At 55.5% G+C, this 20069-nt stretch overlaps 2 protein-coding genes across 2 annotated transcripts; one reads left to right on the top strand and one right to left on the bottom strand.

The window, feature by feature from the left end:
* The first annotated feature begins 5795 nt into the window (after positions 1–5795).
* On the top strand, positions 5796–6893 carry LOC136787258 (olfactory receptor 14A16-like). Its single transcript, XM_066984414.1, has one exon. The coding sequence runs from the start codon at positions 5796–5798 to the stop codon at positions 6840–6842; it is 1047 nt and encodes a 348-aa protein (XP_066840515.1). The 3' UTR covers positions 6843–6893.
* Positions 6894–10289: 3396 nt separating this feature from the next.
* LOC136787188 (olfactory receptor 14A16-like) lies at positions 10290–11336 on the bottom strand. The gene has a single exon (XM_066984321.1). It carries the CDS (start codon positions 11310–11312, stop codon positions 10290–10292), a length of 1023 nt encoding a protein of 340 aa, XP_066840422.1. The 5' UTR covers positions 11313–11336.
* Positions 11337–20069: the final 8733 nt, after the last annotated feature.

Below are 20069 nucleotides of genomic sequence, written 5' to 3'. Positions count from 1 at the left end.
TGTCCCCTCAGCCCAGAAGGACCCTCAGGCAGGACTCTTGCAGCAGCCATCAGCCCTGTCCAGCCTCCTCCCAAAGCCCTGGACTTGGAGCTCTGGACAGCTGACAGCTCCTGTTCCAGCCCTTGGGAAGGGGCTCCTGACACCCTCACCTTTGGAGGAGAGCTGCAGGAGCACAGGAAACAGGCAAGTCAGGTTGGAGGTGATAGTCGCACTCCAGCAACCCTCCATCTCACTTGCTGCTAGCCCTCTGCTCACGACAAGGGATGCCCGCCCTGGCTCCTCAACCACAACTCCTCTGCAAGGTGCCCCTGCTCCTCTGCCCGTCACCGAGGGTCGCCCAGTGCAACCTTGCTGCCTGCTGCCCCCACTCCTGGCCACAGAAGGACAGCGGTGGGGAGCACCCAAGCAGTGCCCAGCAGGGACCAGGCCTTGCAGGGAAGTGCCGGCAGTGCCGCTGCTCCAGTGATGATATCCTGGTGATGCAGTGCATCCATCCCCCTGTGACATCAGCACGTGTCATTTGAAGGCCTATGAGGTCAGCAGCATGGAGACGGCACAGCTTGGGAGAGAGACAAGAGATTTCCCTTCTTGTCCTGAGAAACTGTCGCATCCCTTCTGCCCAGTTCTTTTCTACAGGAACTTGACAAATCCACCAGGAACATCTCCAAATGGTGACAAAGGCCATTGGATATAGGAAGTGGAGCACTGGGGAAGTCACCACTGTCCTCCTGCACCATCACACCTCTGATCTTGGAAGCCCTTCCAGGAAGGTGGGGTTTGAGGCTTGTCCTGGGGCTGGGCTTTTTTCAAAAGATGGGAGCGAAGGCACCTGGGATGCAGCAGCCCCTCACCGTGCCTGAACTCCTCTTCTCTGCATGTCCCTCACTTGGAGAAGTAGGATGTGTTATATGGATGGAATTGCAGTGCATGCCAGGGCCTTCCTCCCTGGACATCCCACAAGGCTCTGTGCTCTGAGAAGGCCTCAGCAACATCCCCCGGTCTGCCATGCAGGAGGCAGAGGTGGTACACGAGGGAATGGCAAACGTAATTGCTGTTGATCATCCCCACCTGTCTCTTCTGAAGAATCTGCACCCATCCAGCACAGCCCCCCAAGCTGAGGGACCTGTCCCCCCACACCTCAGCAGCTCTTCCATCCATGTCCCAGCCCTGTGACAGCAGGCGGGGATCCAGCTCCTCCTGCCTGTGCCCCACGCTGAGGGCATTGGGGCACATCTGGGCTGCAGCACCTCAGCTGTGGCACAAGGGCCAAACTCAGCCTTGTCCCAGATCCTGTGCCCAAGCATGGGCATGCAGAGGCTTTCCTTCACAGCAGAGACCTACTGCCGTGGATGGCAGATGGCCATGGGAGGATGAAATGAGGGGCCCGAAGCAGAGCACGCCCTGGTGTTCCTGAGGCCAGAAGGCAACAGGCCTGGGCTGTGGCGCCCTGACAGCAGAGGGCCTTTTGTGGTGTTGGTGCAGCCCTGAGGGCCAGTGCTGGAGCTGGGGCTGATCTCCAGGCAGGAGAAGGGGCTGCTGCCAATGTCCTTGGCTATGGGCGTCCTGTGATCCAGGGACACAGAAAAAATCACTGGGCTGTGTCTTGACTGAGTAAAGGATGCGGGTGAGAAGCAGCAGCAGTGTTTGCAAACCAAAGGACACAAGTGGAAACCCCAGTGTGATGTGCCTCATATCCATGCACTGCCTGCCTCTACTGGATAGAGGAGGGACAGACCTTGGCTTGCTGCAGCCCTGAGAAGCAGTCACTTGCTCATAAGCACCAGATCTGTCGGAGATGCCATCAGGGTTCCCGTTAAGTACCAGCTATGAATGGCCAGAGCTGTCCTGTGGGTCCTGTGCTGCCCGTGTCAGCTGCATGCTCCAGCGGTGCTGGGCAGCGTTGGCATCTCAGGTAGCACTGCCGGCCTGGAACTGGCTATTACATGGAGCAGCTGCCCTGAACGAGGTTAGGCAATGTAGGGATGTCCGTGAGACAAGTGCCGTTACAGTCACTGGAGGTGGAGGGAAAACCAGATGGAGAAGAGGGAGAGAGACTCAGGTCTCCCTGTGGCACAGTTCTCCATTGGGTCAGGTGGATACCTCTACAGGCTGCCCTGAGCCTACTGAGGAGGGACAGGTTTAGTTGTCCTAAATGTGTGCATTTGCTGTCATTTCAGCTGGCCAGAGGCATTCCCCACCAGCCTCAATGGGATTCCTCCAGGGCAATATTATTGCCCTGTCCCTCAGGGTAGAGCAGGGTAGATACCTGCACATCCCTCTGCCCCCTGACATGTCACCAGGTGTTTGCAGCCCCCTGATTTCCTCCATCTCCATTAATGATGCTGGAGCTGAGAAAAGGAGCTCACCTGCAGGTGCCCATGTGGTGTACATTAAAGGGAGGGCAGAGGAATCCCAGGTCCTGTGGGTCTGGGGCAGGCATAGGTGTGAGCTGAGCTCCCTTTTGGTCCCAGTCCTAAAATCCATCATGAGATGTCTTAACTGACTCTGCAGAATCCCTTCCCTGAACAGGGGATAAAGAAGATGATTCCCTGACTTTGTCTCGATGCCCAAACTGATAGCGGGACAAGAAGATGTGATTGTTACACTTAATTGGTTTTCTGTTAGGTGAAATGAGCCTGCTGCCAAGTGTGTGTGCCCAGGGGAATGAGGGAAGCCCAGGGATCCCTTCGGGCTGTTTCCCAGCAGGTTCCCCTGCAGCCCCAGGGCCATGGGCAGGGAGCCTGGTGGGGGGCAGAGCAAGGGAGGCCTTGGGCTGGGCCTGTGCTGCTGAGCTGGGCCGGGCTCCTGGGCCCAAGGGGAGCTCCTGGCAAGCGGGCAGCACTGCAGAGAGCCAGCTCTGCCCAGGAGCAGCTCCTCTGCCCAGCGCAGCAGGGCTGGGGGCACTGCCTGCAGAGACAGAGTGCGTAAAGACAGGCAGAAGTGGCAGGATGCACAGAGCTCGCTGGGGGAGAACACTTGCCAGCCCTGACCCCGGTAAGTCTCTGGCTGGAGGGCAATGCAGCCGCAGCTCCTGGAGGAAGGAGAAGCCGCGCGTGCAGGCAGGGGTGCCCAGGGCTGTGGTGCAGAGCAGGGTCCCTGCTGTGCCCCAGGGGCTGTGTGCCGGGGCAGGGCCTCTGCCGCCTGCCAGGCTCAGCACTCAGCCTGCGCGGGGAGCTGCCCAGGGTGCTGCGGGGAGAAGCTGTGGGTGGAAGGAGCCCCCCCGGCAGGGCAGGGTCCTGCTGCTGTCGGGAGGCTGCTGCCTGGGGCAGCCTGCTCACAGCTCCACAGCACTCCCAGGTTGTATCCAAGGCAAGAAGCCAATCAGGGGTTAGATGCTTGCATCTCCGCTTTCCTGAGCCTCTGCTTTCAGTTTTCTCTTCTTTGTCCCTGTGGAAATAGAAATAGAGGCTGTTATTTTTAAGAAGAGGCTGACATTCCTAAGCCCTAATAAGGAGCATTCCAAGGACCGTAGGAAGTCTCTTTCCTGCCCACAGAAAGCTCCACCACCACACGTGCAGAGTCAGCAGGGTCTGTGTGACCTGGTCTCTAGGACGTGTCCCCAGCGAGCTGCCTCTGGGCAGAGCCCTGCTGCCAGGAGGTGTCTGCAGGGCAGAGCTGAGCACCCGGCGGGTGGGATGGGGGCTGTGACCTGCAGGCAGTAGGTGTGGGGACAGAGACCCAGCTGCAGGCAGGGACAGCTGCAGGCAGCAGAGCCATGGGCAGGGAGTGAGCGGGAGCTGCTCCCAGAAACTCCATGGTAGGGGCGATTTGGGCACCTCCCTGACATCCATGCAGTGCAGACACCTTACCCAGAGCAACCACGTGGTCTCTGCTCAAATCCAGCAAAGCCTCTGCCCCAAAACCATGGGGTCTCTGACTGTTGTCCCTTTAGCAGCAGGACCCTCAGAAAGAGAGAACCCCCCAAGTGCCAATCTCTCACTCCCATTCCTGCCCCTGAAAGCAGGAGCACTGGGGCATTTCTCTCTGTTTCTCCTCCCAGCCATCCTGCCCTTGGTTTCCCCTCAGTCTCTCTGGGCAGTGGGATTAAAGCCGATGCTCAAACATCAGAATACCGAGTCCTGCTCTGTAGGTATGTCACTGGGAGCAAAGTGCTCAAGCTGTTCCAGCCAATATGGCTCTGGGCACTGCAGTGCGTAGGGCTGGGAAATGAGCTGGCTCTGTTGAAGTCACTGATTTAACGTAATCCAGCAACGTCCCTGAGGTTCTCCTGCTGGAAGATGTTGAACAACCCCTCTGTACTACAGGTGCACTGCATGTGAACTAAACTATGGGTTTCAGAATGTGTCACGGCCTTTCCTAGGTAGCCAGTCCATGTCCTTTTCTCTTTGGATAGGCTCCAAGGCCAAGAGGCATCAGATGTCCAACAGCAGCTCCATCACCAAGTTCCTCCTGCTGCCATTCGCAGACATGCGGGAGCTGCAGCTCCTGCACTTCGTGCTCTTCCTGGCCATCTACCTGGCTGCCCTCCTGGGCAACGGCCTCATCCTCACCGCCGTAGCCTGCGACCACCGCCTCCACACCCCCATGTACTTCTTCCTCCTCAGCCTCGCCCTCCTCGACCTCGGCTGCATCTCCACCACTCTCCCCAAAGCCATGGCCAATTCCCTCTGGGACACCAGGGCCATTTCCTATACAGGATGTGCTGCGCAGGTCTTTCTGATTGTCTTCTTGTTTTCAGCAGAGTATTCTCTTCTCACCATCATGTCCTACGACCGCTACGTTGCCATCTGCAAGCCCCTGCACTACGGGAGCCTCCTGGGCAGCAGATCTTGTGCCCAGATGGCAGCAGCTGCCTGGGGCAGTACTTTTCTCTATGGCAGGACAGTGCTAACAGAATACTCTGGTACTTCCCTTTCCGCCCTCAGTCCCCCAAGATTCAGGACGTGACTCATAACCTCAGCAGCACGACTTCCAGCAGAGCAGACTCTCCTGAGTTTCTGTCAGTACCTCTCTGGCTTTGCCTCTCCTGGCAGAAGCCCTGTGATATTTTTCTCTGCTCCTACACCTACTGTTGCTGTTGTTGCTTTATGGCTCCCTGCAGATCTGGCTTTCAGCTGCAGCTCAAGCTCTGACCCTCTGGGTCCCACCACGCAGACCTGTCCTTAGGGGAAAGGTACCCAAACCCCCTTCTAAACTCTGGGGCTTGGGGCAATGCAGTCTGGAGGAAAGGAAAAAGCTGAATCACTTTCCCGGGTGTCCCTGAAGCCACAATAATTGAGCAGCTCCATGTGGGCAACTGGACTGAGCCCTAGAGGAGTCTGGCTGAGGCCAGGGTAGATGGACAGACTGGCTACCAACATTGCACTAAGGACATTCACTTTGCCCCTGGGACTCACAAAATTGCACCTGGAATATATTACAAACGCCACAGTTTTCTACCTTCAAAAAACTCTTCCGAGTGTCACACATGCAGTTGGAACAAATTAAACCACAAACGCTGTTTGGCGGTCAAGAGTGTTGAGAGTGGTAATGCTGGGAAGTCCACATACATCGGAGGTAGATTTAATCAGAGGTCACTCCTGATTTCTTTATACCTAGAATTGTAGGGCAGGTGTGACGCCTCCAAAGTGCACAGCAGGGTCCCCTGCTCCCAGAGGCACTCTCCTCCAGCACCATCCAAAGCTCAAGCAACAGAGCAGCAGAAAGGTCTCAGAAAGGGGAAAGTCACTGTGGGGGGTTTCAGTGAGAGATGGAGTAAGGTTTTCTCAGAGATGTCTCTGCTAATTATCACTGTCTTTTCTTCCTTGGATCGTCCCTTTGTCCAGGAGGATCAGATGTCCAACAGCAGCTCCATCACCGAGTTCCTCCTGCTGGCATTCGCAGACACGCGGGAGCTGCAGCTCCTGCACTTCACGCTCTTCCTGGGCATCTACCTGGCTGCCCTCCTGGGCAACGGCCTCATCCTCACAGCCGTAGCCTGCGACCACCGCCTCCACACCCCCATGTACTTCTTCCTCCTCAACCTTGCCCTGACTGACCTGGGCTGCATCTCCACCACTCTCCCCAAAGCCATGGCCAATTCCCTCTGGGACACCAGGGCCATTTCTTATGCAGGATTTGCTGCACAGGTCTTTGCATTTGTCTTCCTGATATCAGCGGAGTATTTTCTTCTCACCATCATGGCCTATGACCGCTACGTTGCCATCTGCAAGCCCCTGCACTACGGGAGCCTCCTGGGCAGCAGAGCTTGTGCCCAGATGGCAGCAGCTGCCTGGGGCAGTGGGGTTCTCTATGCTCTGCTGCACACTGCCAGTACATTTTCCCTGCCCCTCTGCCAAGGCAATGCTGTGGAGCAGTTCTTCTGTGAAATCCCCCAGATCCTCAAGCTCTCTTGCACAGATTCCTACCTCAGGGAAGTTGGACTTCTCATGTTCACTTCCTTTTTGGGTTTTGGATGCTTTGTTTTCATTGTGCTCTCTTATGTGCAGATCTTTAGGGCTGTGCTGAGGATGCCCTCTGAGCAGGGCCAGCACAAAGCCTTTTCCACGTGCCTCCCTCACCTGGCCGTGGTCTCACTCTTTCTTAGCACTGTCATATTTGCCTACCTGAAGCCCTGTTCCATCTCCTCCCCAAACCTGAACCTGGCAGTGGCAGTTCTGTACTCCATGCTGCCTCCAGTAGCGAACCCCTTCATCTACAGTATGAGGAACCAGGATCTCAAGGATTCAATATGGAAAATGTTGATTGGGTTTTTATCTGTGGTGACAGACTGTCTACCTTTTTCTGCAAATGACTCCCACTGTATGTCACGACAGGCAGTCTTGCCTTTCTGCTTTGTGTTTGTTGGTTTGTTTGGTTGTTTTTCCCTTGTGTCCCTGTGATAATGTTGTCTATGCAGAAAAGCCCTTCACTAGCTGAGTATTCCGTTGTCTGTGTGACCTATGGTTTCAGTAAAAAAAGGCTCCAGGCTCTGTGTATTTAATCAAAATAAATGAAGCTGGAGCAATTTCTTTCTCTGAGACCTACGTTCAGTGGATTAAAAACAGGAATAATAAACTGTTTTCTCTCTGCAGCAGGTCAGGGCAGGCTGCCCTGGCCCTGGGGTGGCTGGAGCTGCCTGAGGGCCCCCAGGGATGGCACAAACGGGCTGAAGGCCTCTGAGGATGTGCTGCAGAGGAGATCAGGGGACACAGCAGGGGACACTGACCTTTGTATGCTTGTGCCATGGTACCAAGGTGAACTGTTCCTGTTACAGTTAAAGAGGAAACAAAGATAACACAGGGCCACTGCCGAATTTATCAGGAAGGGCTGTATAGAGGTCAGAGTTTGTTAGCTTGTCGTCTTTGGCCTGAGCCAAATGATCTGAGAGGTCTTTTCCAATCTACATGGCTCTATTGTTCTATGGTTCTATGAGTGTAAATAAGTCACAATCATTGGAAGGCAGCCACTGCAGTCTGGGAACTCGAGACTATGGCCTGGACAAGACCATAGGTTCTGCAAGGGATTCCTGTGGGCTGGCACCATGCATCCTGGCACACGTTCCAGTGGATTCCTGGAGTTAACTACACTTGAAACAGCCATTGAGACCCCGAGAAACTCGTGTTGGGTCATGTGTGATAAACTCAGGTGGAAAGACTCAAGAGCAGGTGATTTTGAGTGGCTGTGGCAGAGCCCAGCAGCTTGCCCCAGTCTGGGAATATGTCCCCTTCCAACTAGGGAATAAAAAGAGATTAATATGAAGAGACCTATTGGGTCAATCTGCACAGTAAGGGAAAGTAACAGTTCTTGTGCTGTAGGTGCAGCAGGCAATAGGCCTTGGATTTGGCCTCAGAAGACTCAAGCAGATCTCATGCAGTTCATCCATGAGCTAAGACAAACACTGTGAGCAGAGCGAAGGACACCGAGTGGTGCACTACCATGAAGGAGGATGCAGAGCACAGCTGTAAGAGGCGTCTTTCTTCTGCCACGACCGACACAGGTTCGTCTGAAGCGAAAGCCCCAGCCCAGGACCTATGGAGTGAAGGTCCCTGGGCACAACTGCAGAAAGACTTTGCAAGACCTCTGCCAGTGACAGCTTGAAACACCAAATGCATCTTGGCAGTAGTACGTCCTTTTGGCTCAGGGGCAGATGTCCTCCCTGGCAACACCACCACAGAGGCCACCACTGCAAAGCTGCTGCGTGACACCGACTGCGTGACACCCCGGGGTCCAGAGAGGGGAGAGGGGAAGGGGAGAGGCAGGCCGTGGGGAGGGGGCTGGAGTGAGGTCACTGCCACTGCAGCAGCCTGACTGGCCCTCAGAAGGGCTGGCCGGCAGGCACTATGACATCATCCCGCGCATCAGAGAGCCCCTGGGCAGAAATGACGTCACTGCAGAGGGGAGGGCGAGGGGCTGGCAGAGCCCCATCGAGGGGCTGGCTGTGGGTCCCCTCTGCTACAGCCACCTGACGGCGCGGGGCAGGCAGGAGGGCAGGCAGGGCTCGTGGCCGCCTTGCTCAGGACGAGCCCTGGGCGAGCTGGGTGGGAAATCTGTGCCTTAGCTCCAGGCCTGGCACCTCTGGTTTCACCGAACACCCGTTGTCTGTCATCCTCCCGCTGTGCACCACGGATGGGGAGCCTGGCCCTCTGTTCTGCATGACCTCCTCATAGGCAGTGCGGTGAGGTCCCCTCAGCCTTCCCTTCTCCAGGCTGGACAGGCCCAGCTCCGTCAGCCTCTCCTCACAGGCCAAGGGCTCCAGGCCCTGACCATCCTGGGGGCCCTTTCGTAAACCTGCTCCAGCTCGCTGAAGTCTTTCCTGTGTAGGGGATCTGAATGGATGCAGCACTGTGCCACTCTCCAAGTCCTGGCCATGCCCCTGGTTGTACAGCCCAGGAATCTGCTGGCCTCTCTTGATGCCAGGGCACACTTCTGCCTCCTGACCAGCTCCTTGTCCACCAAGACCTTTCTCGCGGGGCTGCTTCCAGACAGGAAGCGTGTGCTGGGGCCTCGGTTATTGAAGTTCTGGTCAATAGGTTTCCTTGTCCTCCTTGAGCACTTTCCCCGAACATAGTAGCCTGGAGACCTTTTCAGTAAGGACTCGGGCAAAGAAGGCACAGAGTCCCTCAGGCTAAGCTTTGGCTGCTCTCATTAAATCAGCCTCCCCACTCAGCAGCAGCCTTGCATTTCCCTTCTTCATCCTTGGTCTCCATTCCAGTAATCAAAGATCTTCTCTTTGACCTTGACTTTTCTTGCAAACACCAATTGCAGATGAGCTCTGCCATTGCCAAAACCATACCTCCACCACCATCGTAGGTTACTTTTTTTTGGAGCCAGTCTTTGCTGTCATTCCCTGGAAGCTGCTTCATGGTCCCTGCTGCAGCCCAGCCCCACTGCCCCACACATGCTCCCACAGCCGTGCTGCCCAGGCACCGCACATGGCAGTGCACATCCAAGGCTGGGTCAAGCTCCCTCTGTTACAATCCCAATGGCACCCTCAGGCCCCTTCCCTCCATGTCCCTCCTGCTTTTGCAGCCTTCTCCAGACCCCGGCCCATGTCATGTCCCTGCCACGTCCCATGGGGACCTCTGCAGGCAGCCCTGCTCCAGGTCTGCAGGGCTATGGGCCAGGACAGAGGCCGAAAGGGCTGGCTGTTCCCCTGACACAGGCCCTGAGCCTGGCATGAGGATAGAGATGGCCTGGCAGCCAAAAACACCCCTAAACATGGGGGGAGTGGCCAGTGCTGGACATGGCCGACAAGAGAGGCTGCAGGTGACAAAGGCACTGGGCCCTGTCCATTCCAACAGGGCACAGCCTGGCCTCCTCCCTCCTGCACCGGCCTGTTTTCCATCCCTGCCTCACGACCCAAAGCCAGCAGTGTGTGTCCTCCCCATGCATGGCCACGCATCCCAGCTTGACACGGATGTTTCTCTGTGCTGGGTAGCTTCCAGCCCAGCCCAGCTGCCCCCCAGCTCTCCCACCTCCCTGCCCTCTGCCCACCTCCCTGCCCTCTGCCCAGCCCAGCCCAGCAGCCCAGGCTGGGCTGGCCCCATAGCAGTGCCCACCACAGGCTGCTGCAGGGCTCTGGGCACTGCCTCCACAGCCCCAGTTCCCATTCACTCTAGATCTGCTGAGATTGGGTCTCAGACCAAGGTTTATTTGGTTTAAATACACAGAGAGCCTGCCTTCTTGGCTACAGAAACCCTGGGTCACATGTACAGGCAGATGGATACTCAGGTAGAAGGGCATGAAGAAGGGCATTTCTGGGTAGACAACAGTATCACAAGGGCAGAAAGGAAAACCAACAAACTGAACAAACAAGCAAACTCCTTATAAAAGGGGGAGATGGATTGTCACGACATACACGGAGAGTCATCCGCAGAAAAAGGAAAACAGTCTGTGGTCACTGATAAACACCCTGTTAGCAGTTTCCATATTGAATTCTTGAGCTCCTGGTTCCTCATGCTGTAGATGAAGGGGTTCAATACTGGAGGCAGCAGGGAGTACAGAACTGCCACCACCAGGTTCAGGGATGGGGAAGAAATGGAGGAGGGGTTCATGTAGGCAAAAATTCCGGTGCTGACAAAGAGGGAGACCACGGCCAGGTGAGGGAGGCATGTGGAAAAAGCTTTGTGCCGTCCCTGCTCAGAGGGCATCCTCAGCACAGCCCTAAAGATCTGCACATAAGAGAAAAGAACGAAAACAAAACACCCAAACCCTAAAAAGGAAATGAACGTGAGAAGCCCAGCTTCCCTGAGGTAGGCATCTGAGCAGGAAAGCTTGAGGATCTGGGGGATTTCACAGAAGAACTGGTCCATGACATTGCCTTGGCAGAGAGGCAGTGAAAATGTATTGGCAGTGTGCAACAGAGCATTGAAAAAAGCAGTACCCCAGGCAGCTGCTGCCATCTGGGCACAAGCTCTGCTGCCCAGGAGAGTCCCATAGCGCAGGGGCTTGCAGATGGCAACGTAGCGGTCATAGGCCATGATGGTGAGAAGAGAATACTCTGCTGAGAGGAAGAATAGAAATAGAAAGAGCTGTGCAACACATCCCGTGTAGGAAATGGCCCTGGTGTCCCAGAGGGAATTGGCCATGGCCTTGGGGAGAGTGGTGGAGATGCAGCCCAGGTCGAGGAGGGCGAGGTTGAGGAGGAAGAAGTACATGGGGGTGTGGAGGCGGTGGTCGCAGGCTACGGCGGTGAGGATGAGACCATTGCCCAGGAGGGCAGCCAGGTAGATGCCCAGGAAGAGCGCGAAGTGCAGGAGCTGCAGCTCCCGCGTGTCTGCGAATGGCAGGAGGAGGAACTCGGTGATGGAGCTGCTGTTGGACATGTGCTGCCTCTTGGCCTCGGAGCCTGTCCAAAGACGAAAGCACATGGAGAACTTCGGGCAGACTTCTCTGAGAAAATCTGTCCTTTCAGCAACACCCTTCCTTTCTCACCCACCTCCACAAATACGCGCTTTCTCAGCAGCAGCTTCATTCTCCTTCCTGGCTGAAGCTCTGGTTTGTGCTGGCTGAGCACTGTTTGGAGCCACGGCCTCTGCCCATGAGCTCCATCGGACTCAGCACTGCTGTGCAGCAGCGGGTACCTGGGAAAGCTGGTGACCCATTCTGAAACTCATAGTTTGGTTCAGATGCTGTGCACCTGTAATACAGAGGGGCTGTTCAACATCCTCCAGCAGGATAACCCCAGGGACACCGCTGGATGTCCGTAAACCAGAGTGACCTGAACAGAGCCAGCTCATTTCCCAGCACTAGGCACTGCAGTGACCAGAGCCATTTTGGCTAGAGCCGGCTTGGGCACTTTGCTCCCAGGGATGCACCTCCAGAGCAGGACTCACTATTCTGCTGTTTGAGCTCTACCTTTAAACCCACTGCCCAGGGAGTCTGAGGGGAATAGCAAGGGCAGGATGGATGGAAGGGGAAACACAGAGAAAAGGTCCAGGGTTCCTAGTGAGGGAGGCAGGAAATGGAGTGAGAGATGGGCACTTGGGGGGAGTTCTCTGTTCTGAGGGTCCTGCTGCCAAGGGGACAATGCAGCCTGAGATCCCATAGTTGTGGGGACAGAGGCTTTGCTGGATGGCAGTCGAGATAATGGAAGGTGTCAGCAGTGCAGGGATGGCACTGAGGTGCCCAAATTCCCCTACCATGGAGTTTCTGGGAGCAGCTCCCTCTCACTCCCTGACCATGGCTCTGCTGCCTGCAGCTGTCCCTGCCTGCAGCTGGGTCTCTGTCCCCACGCCTACTGCCTGCAGCTCACAGCCCCCATCCCACCCACCGGATGCTCAGCCCTGCCTGCAGACACCTCCTGGCAGCAGGGCTCTGTCCAGGGGCAGATCGCTGGGGGCACATCCTAGAGCCAAGGTCACACAGACCCTGCTGACACTGCATGTGTGGTGGTGGAGCTTTCTATGCGCTGAGGGGCAGGCAAGGGACTTGTTGGGGGGTCCTTGTAACCCTCAGTGGGAAGGCTTAGGCGTATCAGCCTCTTCTTGGAAATAGCAGACTCTATTTCTATTCCCACAGAGACAAAAAAAAAAAAAAAGAAAGCAAATAGTCTGGAAAGCTGAGCCTAAAGTATCTAACCCCTGATTGTCTTCTCGCCTTAGATACATCCCAGTTGTGCTGTGGAGCTGTGAGCAGGCTGCCCCAGGCAGCAGCCCCCCGCCAGCAGCAGGACCCTGCCCTGCCGGGGGGGCTCCTGCCACCCGCAGCTTCTCCCCGCAGCGCCCTGGGCAGCTCCCCGGGCAGGCTGAGTGCTGAGCCTGGCAGGCGGCAGAGGCCCTGCCCCGGCACACAGCCCCTGGGGCACAGCAGGGACCCTGCTCTGCACCACAGCCCTGGGCACCCCTGCCTGCACGCGCGGCTTCTCCTTCCTCCAGGAGCTGCGGCTGCATTGCCCTCCAGCCAGAGACTTACCGGGGTCAGGGCTGGCAAGTGTTCTCCCCCAGCGAGCTCTGTGCATCCTGCCACTTCTGCCTGCCTTTACCCACTCTGTCTCTGCAGGCAGTGCCCCCAGCCCTGCTGCGCTGGGCACAGGAGCTGCTCCTGGGCAGAGCTGGCTCTCTGCAGCGCTGCCCGCTTGCCAGGAGCTCCCCTTGGGCCCAGGAGCCCGGCCCAGCTCAGCAGCACAGGCCCAGCCCAAGGCCTCCCTTGCTCTGCCCCCCACCAGGCTCCCTGCCCATGGCCCTGGGGCTGCAGGGGAACCTGCTGGGAAACAGCCTCAAGGAATCCCTGGGGTTTCCTCCCTCCCCTGGGCACTTACACTTTTTGACAGCAGGCTCTTTTCGCTTAGCACAGAAATAATTATCTGTAACAATCACCTCCTCTCATCCCAGTTGACAATGGGACACCCAGACATGGTCACAAAAATAACTCCTTTAACCACCTGCTTATGGAAGGGATTCTCATGCTGGGTTTTTGTCCTGGGGCTGTAATGGGGCTCAGATCCCTACCATGTCTGCTACAAACCCACAGGACCTGGGATTATTCTGCCCTCAATTTAGGTGTGCATAACATGGGCACCTGCAGGTGAGCTCCATTCCTCTCCTCAAGGAAGCGACATGAACACCAATGGAGACGGAGGAAATCAGGGGGTTGCAAACACCTGGTGACATGTCAGGGGGCAGAGGGACGTGCAGGTATCTGCAAGCTCTCATGAAGGAACCCTGAGGGACAGGGCAGCACCTGGGGGCATCCCCTTGGAGCTGGTGGGGAATGCCTTTGGCCAGCTGAAGTGACAGCAAATGCACACATTTAGGACAACTAAACCTGTCCCTCCTCAGTAGGCTCAGGGCAGCCTGTAGAGGTATCCACCTGACCCAATGGAGAACTGTGCCACAGGGAGACCTGAGACCTCCCTCTTCTCCATCTGGTTTTCCCTCCATCTCCAGTGACGGCTGTAACGGCACTTGTCTCATGGACATCCCTACATTGCCTAACCTCGTTCAGGGCAGCTGCTCCATGTAATAGCCAACTCCAGGCCTGCAGTGATACCTGCAATGCCAACGCTGCCTAGCACCAATGGAGCATGCAGCTGACACGGGCAGCACAGGACCCACAGGACAGCTCTGGCCATTCATAGCTGGTACTTAACGGGAACTCCGATGGCATCTCTGACAGATCTGGTGCTTATGAGCAAGTGACTGCTTCTCAGGGCTGCAGCAAGCCAAGGTCTGTCCCTCCTCTATCCAACAGAGGCAGGCAGTGCATGGATATGAGGCACATCACACCAGGGTTTCCACTTGTGTCCTTTGGTTTGCAAACACTGCTGCTGCTTCTTACCCCCATCCTTTACTCAGTCAAGACACAGCCCAGTGATTTTTTTCTGTGTCCCTGGATCACAGGATGCCCATAGCCAAGGACTTTGGCAGCAGCCCCTTCTCCTGCCTGGAGATCAGCCCCAGCTCCAGCACTGGCCCTCAGGGCTGCACCAACACCACAAAAGACCCTCTGCTGTCAGGGCGCCACAGCCCAGGCCTGTTTCCTTCTGGACTTGGGAACACCAGGGCGTGCTCTGCTTCGGGCCCCTCATTTCATCCTCCCATGGCCATCTGCCATCCACGGCAGCAGGTCTCTGCTCTGAAGGAAAGCCTCTGCATGCCCAGGCTCCTGGCACAAGATCTGGGACAAGGCTGAGTTTGGCCCTTGTGCCACAGCTGAGGTGCTGCAGCCCAGATGTGCCCCAATGCCCTCAGCGTGGGGCACAGGCAGGAGGAGCTGGATCCCCGCCTGCTGTCACAGGGCTGGGACATGGATGGAAGAGCTGCTGAGGTGTGGGGGGACAGGTCCCTCAGCTTGGGGGGCTGTGCTGGATGGGTGCAGATTCTTCAGAAGAGACAGGTGGGGATGATCAACAGCGATTACGCTTGCCATTCCCTCGTGTACCACCTCTGCCTCCTGCATGGCAGACCGGGGGATGTTGCTGAGGCCTTCTCAGAGCACAGAGCCTTGTGGGACGTCCAGGGAGGAAGGCCCTGGCATGCACTGCAATTCCATCCATATAACACATCCTACTTCTCCAAGTGAGGGACATGCAGTGAAGAGGAGTTCAGGCACGGTGAGGGGCTGCTGCATCCCAGGTGCCTTCGCTCCCATCTTTTGAAAAAAGCCCAGGCCCAGGACAAGCCTCAAACCCCACCTTCCTGGAAGGGCTTCCAAGAGCAGAGGTGTGTTGGTGCAGGAGGAACTCCAGGCAGGTGAACTCCACAGCAACTGCTCTTTCACTTCCAACCTACAAGGAAAAGGGGGAGAAAATATGATTACAAGAGCTCAGGGGTTGGGGTAGAGCACGAGGTCACCCACCAAATACCATCATGGGCATCAATTATCATCATGGGCAAGACAGACTTAGCAGAGGCAGATTAATAGAATTTATTGCCTATTACCAGTGGACTACAACCATCAGGAACCACAAGCAAACTAAAAACACCATTCCCCCCATCCAGCCTCTTGTAACTCCTTCCCCTGAGTGGTGCAGGGGAATGGGGATTGCAGTCAGTCCATGACACTTGTCTCCACCGCTCCTTGACAATCCATCTCTGCCCTCTCTGGGTCTCTCCTGTGGGATGCCCTCCTTCCTGAATGGGTCCTGCATGGGGCCCAAAGGGCTGAGATAATAACAGATATGACCAGATCATGTTAAAATAAAATGGTTACAAGCATTATATCTGCTTCATAGCTGCTGACCACAAGGTCTATTTTTTTATTTATTTTTTAATCTCGGTGTAGTAGTTGTGTTTCGCCTCAGAATTCTGTTAGATAGCACATTACGTACTCGGCGTATTCCCTGTTGTGCTGGGGGCTTTCTGGGGGCTGGTTTATGGTTATTAGTTTACTGGGTAACACTACCTTATGTTATGATGAAATTGCTGGTCATGAGACTAATCTGGTAGTTGTACTCAGCATTGCTGTCATCTCCATACTTGAGGAACCTTCTTATTAACAGTCTTTACCTTTTCTCCTTGGGGAGACAATCTATGGGAGGGATGAGAGGGGACACTTCTTCTCCCCACTTCTTCCCTTTCCCTTTCTCCTTCACCTCCCCCTTTCTCCTCCAGGGTAGTTACAATAGCTCTTCAAAACTTTCAATATCCTTGGGATGTTCAAACCAAGTTCTTCTTATTCTTATTTCTCCTGAATGTGTTTCAGGTTTTGTTTAAGGTTAGGGTAACCTATTTCTAGAATGCCACACAGTGATGTGCCTTGAAGCAGGATAATTATGAGTGGCAGGGAATGTGTGGGAGGATATGGGCAGGCACCTAGAACTGTGGGCACCTGCAATGCCTTGGAACATCACCCCTGAACAAGTTCAGAATCCTAAAAAAAATAATCACAGAATGCTTGAAAAAGGAGTGTCATCACCCTGGCAATTCCAAAGAGACAGAAATCACTGCAATGTGCTGGGGCTTGGCCTTTGCTTACTGAATTGCAATCTACACAACTCCAATCCCTGTGACTGGGCCACAAAACCAACCTGTGCCTGTATCAGTCATACGTATACGTGAGAAAAAAACCAAAATCAGCTTGTTTAGCAAGGAAAGAAGCTCCTACTCACACAGGGAAGGAGGAAGAAGAAGACGAGGCAGGCTACTCCCAAGTAGGGCCATCAGAGGAACAGGTGGATGAAGAGTGAGATATCATAAAATCATCAGTAAGCACCTGATCACTGTTCCTTGGGGAGCTGTGAGATGTGCGAAAAGATTTCATCCATCATCTAGGCCAGCACATTGTCACCTGGCTGATCTGATACTGGGATAACAGGGCCAGTAGCCTGGAATTAGAGGACAGGGATGCCAAGCCGCTGGATCCCTCCCCAGGGAAGGGGGCATTGACAAAGAAATTGGAAAGGGGGCACCCTCACTCTCTTGAGGCAACTCCTGTCAGGTGTAAAGGAAAGGTATCCCTTCAAGGAAGATGTTGTATGTCACCCAGGCAAATGGACCATCAGGGAGAGAGGCAGCCCGTATCTGATGGAATTGGCCATGCTGGAGGTGATTTATGGTGATTTATGCACATTAAACAGTTTTCTACCTTGCCCGGTCCCCCATGGGATCCTTCTGTTGCGGAGTTGCTCACGGTCAAAGTGCCATTAGCTAGCCAAATGGTGCACCAGTGGCAATATGGAACTATCCGAGACTCCCTGATTACCATATATATGCTGCTTCATTACTGGAGAGCCAAGGACTGATCAGCAAAACTCGCTCACCCTTTAATAATCCCATAGGGTCAGTGCAAACGTCTAGTGGAGAGCTGCAACTAACAGTGGAGTACTGTGTCTAGAATGAAGTCACACCAGATTCAGTAGGTCATCTATAGTCTTCTCTTCTTACAGTCTTAGCTCTAAGAGCGGTTAAATGATCCCTTACAGTATCTGAATGCTGCTGTCCGATCCCTTCCTGGGATCATAAGGAACCAGTACCTCCTGGCCAGAGCACTCTCCCTGTACCCGTGGATGCACGCCCTAAGGTCCCATGAACTGTTAAGGGTGGACTTTGCAAAGTAACCACTGTTTTTATCCCCACCCACTGCCTGTTGCACCCCTGCAGAGTCCTGCCTCAAGGCACAAAGGGCAGGGAGACCTTGCTGGTGAGAGCTGAGGCCCTGTGGAGATGTCTGAGACACAACAGCCATTACAGCCATGGGGCATGTAGAAGACGAAGAAAATGGTTTAGCTCTCCCTGTGACACATGACTCCTTTTGCTCTGCTGACAGCCTCTGCAGGCTGCCCTGCACATAACAGGTTCAGTTGTCCTACATGTGGCATCTGCTGCCATTTCAGTTACCCAAAGGACATATGCCTCCACCCGAGTCGCAGAGTATCTACCTCAAATTTCACCAGATATTCGCATCTGAACAGCTCCTGCCTGTCCTCCATCTCCACTAAGGAGCTATTGTGGCTCAGTAATTCGCATTAAGCTGCCTATGTTGTGGACACCTGAACTGAGGCCAGAGGAATCCCAGCTCCTGTGAGTCTGTGGCAGAGATGGGAGGGAGCTGAGACCCCTTCCAGACCAAGGAATAACAAGCAGCATGACATGCCTTGACTGACTCTGCTGAATTCCTTCCTCAAGCGGGGATGAAGGAGATCAGTCCCTGACCATGACTTCATGTCCAAACCTATACTGGGAAAAGAAGATGTGATTGTTCCACTTAATTGGTTTTCTGCTAGGAAAAGTGACCCTGGTGTGAAGAAGTGTGTGTGCCAGGTGAGGGAGGGAAGCCCAGGGATCCCTTCGGGCTGTTTCCCAGCAGGTTCCCCTGCAGCCCCAGGGCCATGGGCAGGGAGCCTGGTGGGGGGCAGAGCAAGGGAGGCCTTGGGCTGGGCCTGTGCTGCTGAGCTGGGCCGGGCTCCTGGGCCCAAGGGGAGCTCCTGGCAAGCGGGCAGCGCTGCAGAGAGCCAGCTCTGCCCAGGAGCAGCTCCTGTGCCCAGCGCAGCAGGGCTGGGGGCACTGCCTGCAGAGACAGAGTGGGTAAAGGCAGGCAGAAGTGGCAGGATGCACAGAGCTCGCTGGGGGAGAACACTTGCCAGCCCTGACCCCGGTAAGTCTCTGGCTGGAGGGCAATGCAGCCGCAGCTCCTGGAGGAAGGAGAAGCCGCGCGTGCAGGCAGGGGTGCCCAGGGCTGTGGTGCAGAGCAGGGTCCCTGCTGTGCCCCAGGGTCTGTGTGGCGGGGCAGGGCCTCTGCCGCCTGCCAGGCTCAGCACTCAGCCTGCCCGGGGAGCTGCCCAGGGCGCTGCGGGGAGAAGCTGTGGGTGGAAGGAGCCCCCCCGGCAGGGCAGGGTCCTGCTGCTGGCGGGAGGCTGCTGCCTGGGGCAGGCTGCTCACAGCCCCACAACACAACCTTGATGTATTCAAGGGGACGTTGCAGGAGAAGGGATAAGGCAGGGGATTTCAGCTTCAGTTCCAGCTTTCCTGAGCCTGCTGAGCTTTCCATTTTGTCTTCTTTGGCTCAGTGGGAATAGCAATAGATGCCATTATTTCCAAGAGAAGTCAGACTCTCCTAAGCCTTCACAACAAGCATTAGAAGGACTGTACCATGTCCCTTTCCTGCCCCTCAGCCCATAGAAAGCTCCACCACCACATATGCAGTGTCAGCAGGGTCTGTGTGACCTGGTCTCTAGGACGTGCCCCCAGCGAGCTGCCCCTGGGCAGAGCCCTGCTGCCAGGAGGTGTCTGCAGGGCAGAGCTGAGCACCCAGCGGGTGGGATGGGGGCTGTGACCTGCAGGCAGGAGGCGTGGGGACAGAGACCCAGCTGCAGGCAGGGACAGCTGCAGGCAGCAGAGCCATGGGCAGGGCGTGAGAGGGAGCTGCTCCCACAAACTCCATGGCAGAGGGGATTCAGGCACCTCCCTGCCATCCCTGCACTGGAGACGCCTTCCCCTGAGCAGCTGCATGGTCTGCTCTCCCATCCAGTAAAGCCCCTACCCCCACAACCATGGAGTCTTTCAACGTTAGCCCCTTGGCTGCCCAATCTTCAGCACAAGAGGTCACCCCAAATGCCCAGCTCTCACTCTCATTCGTGGCTTCTTCAGCAGAAGCAATGGGGCATTTCTTTGTGTTTCCCCTCCCATCCATCCTGCCCTTACTATTCTCCTCAGACTCTGGGCAGTGGGATTAAAGCCAGATCTCAAACAGCAGAGTACTGAGTCCTGCTCTGGAGGTGTATCCCTGGGAGCAAAGTGCCCAAGTTGTTCTAGGCAATATGGCTCTGGGCACTGTGGTGCGTAGGGCTGGGAAATGAGCTGGCTCTATTCAGCTCACTCTGGTTTAAGGACATCCAGCGGTGTCCCTGGGGTTATCCTACTGGAGGATGTTGAACAGCCTCTCTGTATTACAGGTGCACAGCATCTGAACCAAACTATGAGTTTCAGAATGGGTCACCAGCTTTCCCAGGTACCCGCTGCTGCAAAGCAGGGCTGAGTCCTAGAGAACTCATGGGCAGAGGCTGCTGCTCCAAACAGCACTCAGCCAACACGAAGCAGAGCTCCAGCCAGAGAAGAGAATGAAACTGCTGCTGAGAATGCGTTTGTGTAGGTGAGTGAGAAAGGAAGTGTTGCTGAAAGTACAGAGCTCTGCTCAGAGAAGTCTGCCCTAAGTTCTCTGTGTCCTTTTGTCTTTGGACAGGCTCCGAG

The sequence above is a fragment of the Anser cygnoides genome, chromosome 28, assembly GCF_040182565.1.
Source record: "Anser cygnoides isolate HZ-2024a breed goose chromosome 28, Taihu_goose_T2T_genome, whole genome shotgun sequence".
Classification (NCBI taxonomy): domain Eukaryota; kingdom Metazoa; phylum Chordata; class Aves; order Anseriformes; family Anatidae; genus Anser; species Anser cygnoides.
Note: the sequence above shows the minus strand (reverse complement) of the source record. Positions and strands in the feature narration are given on the sequence as shown.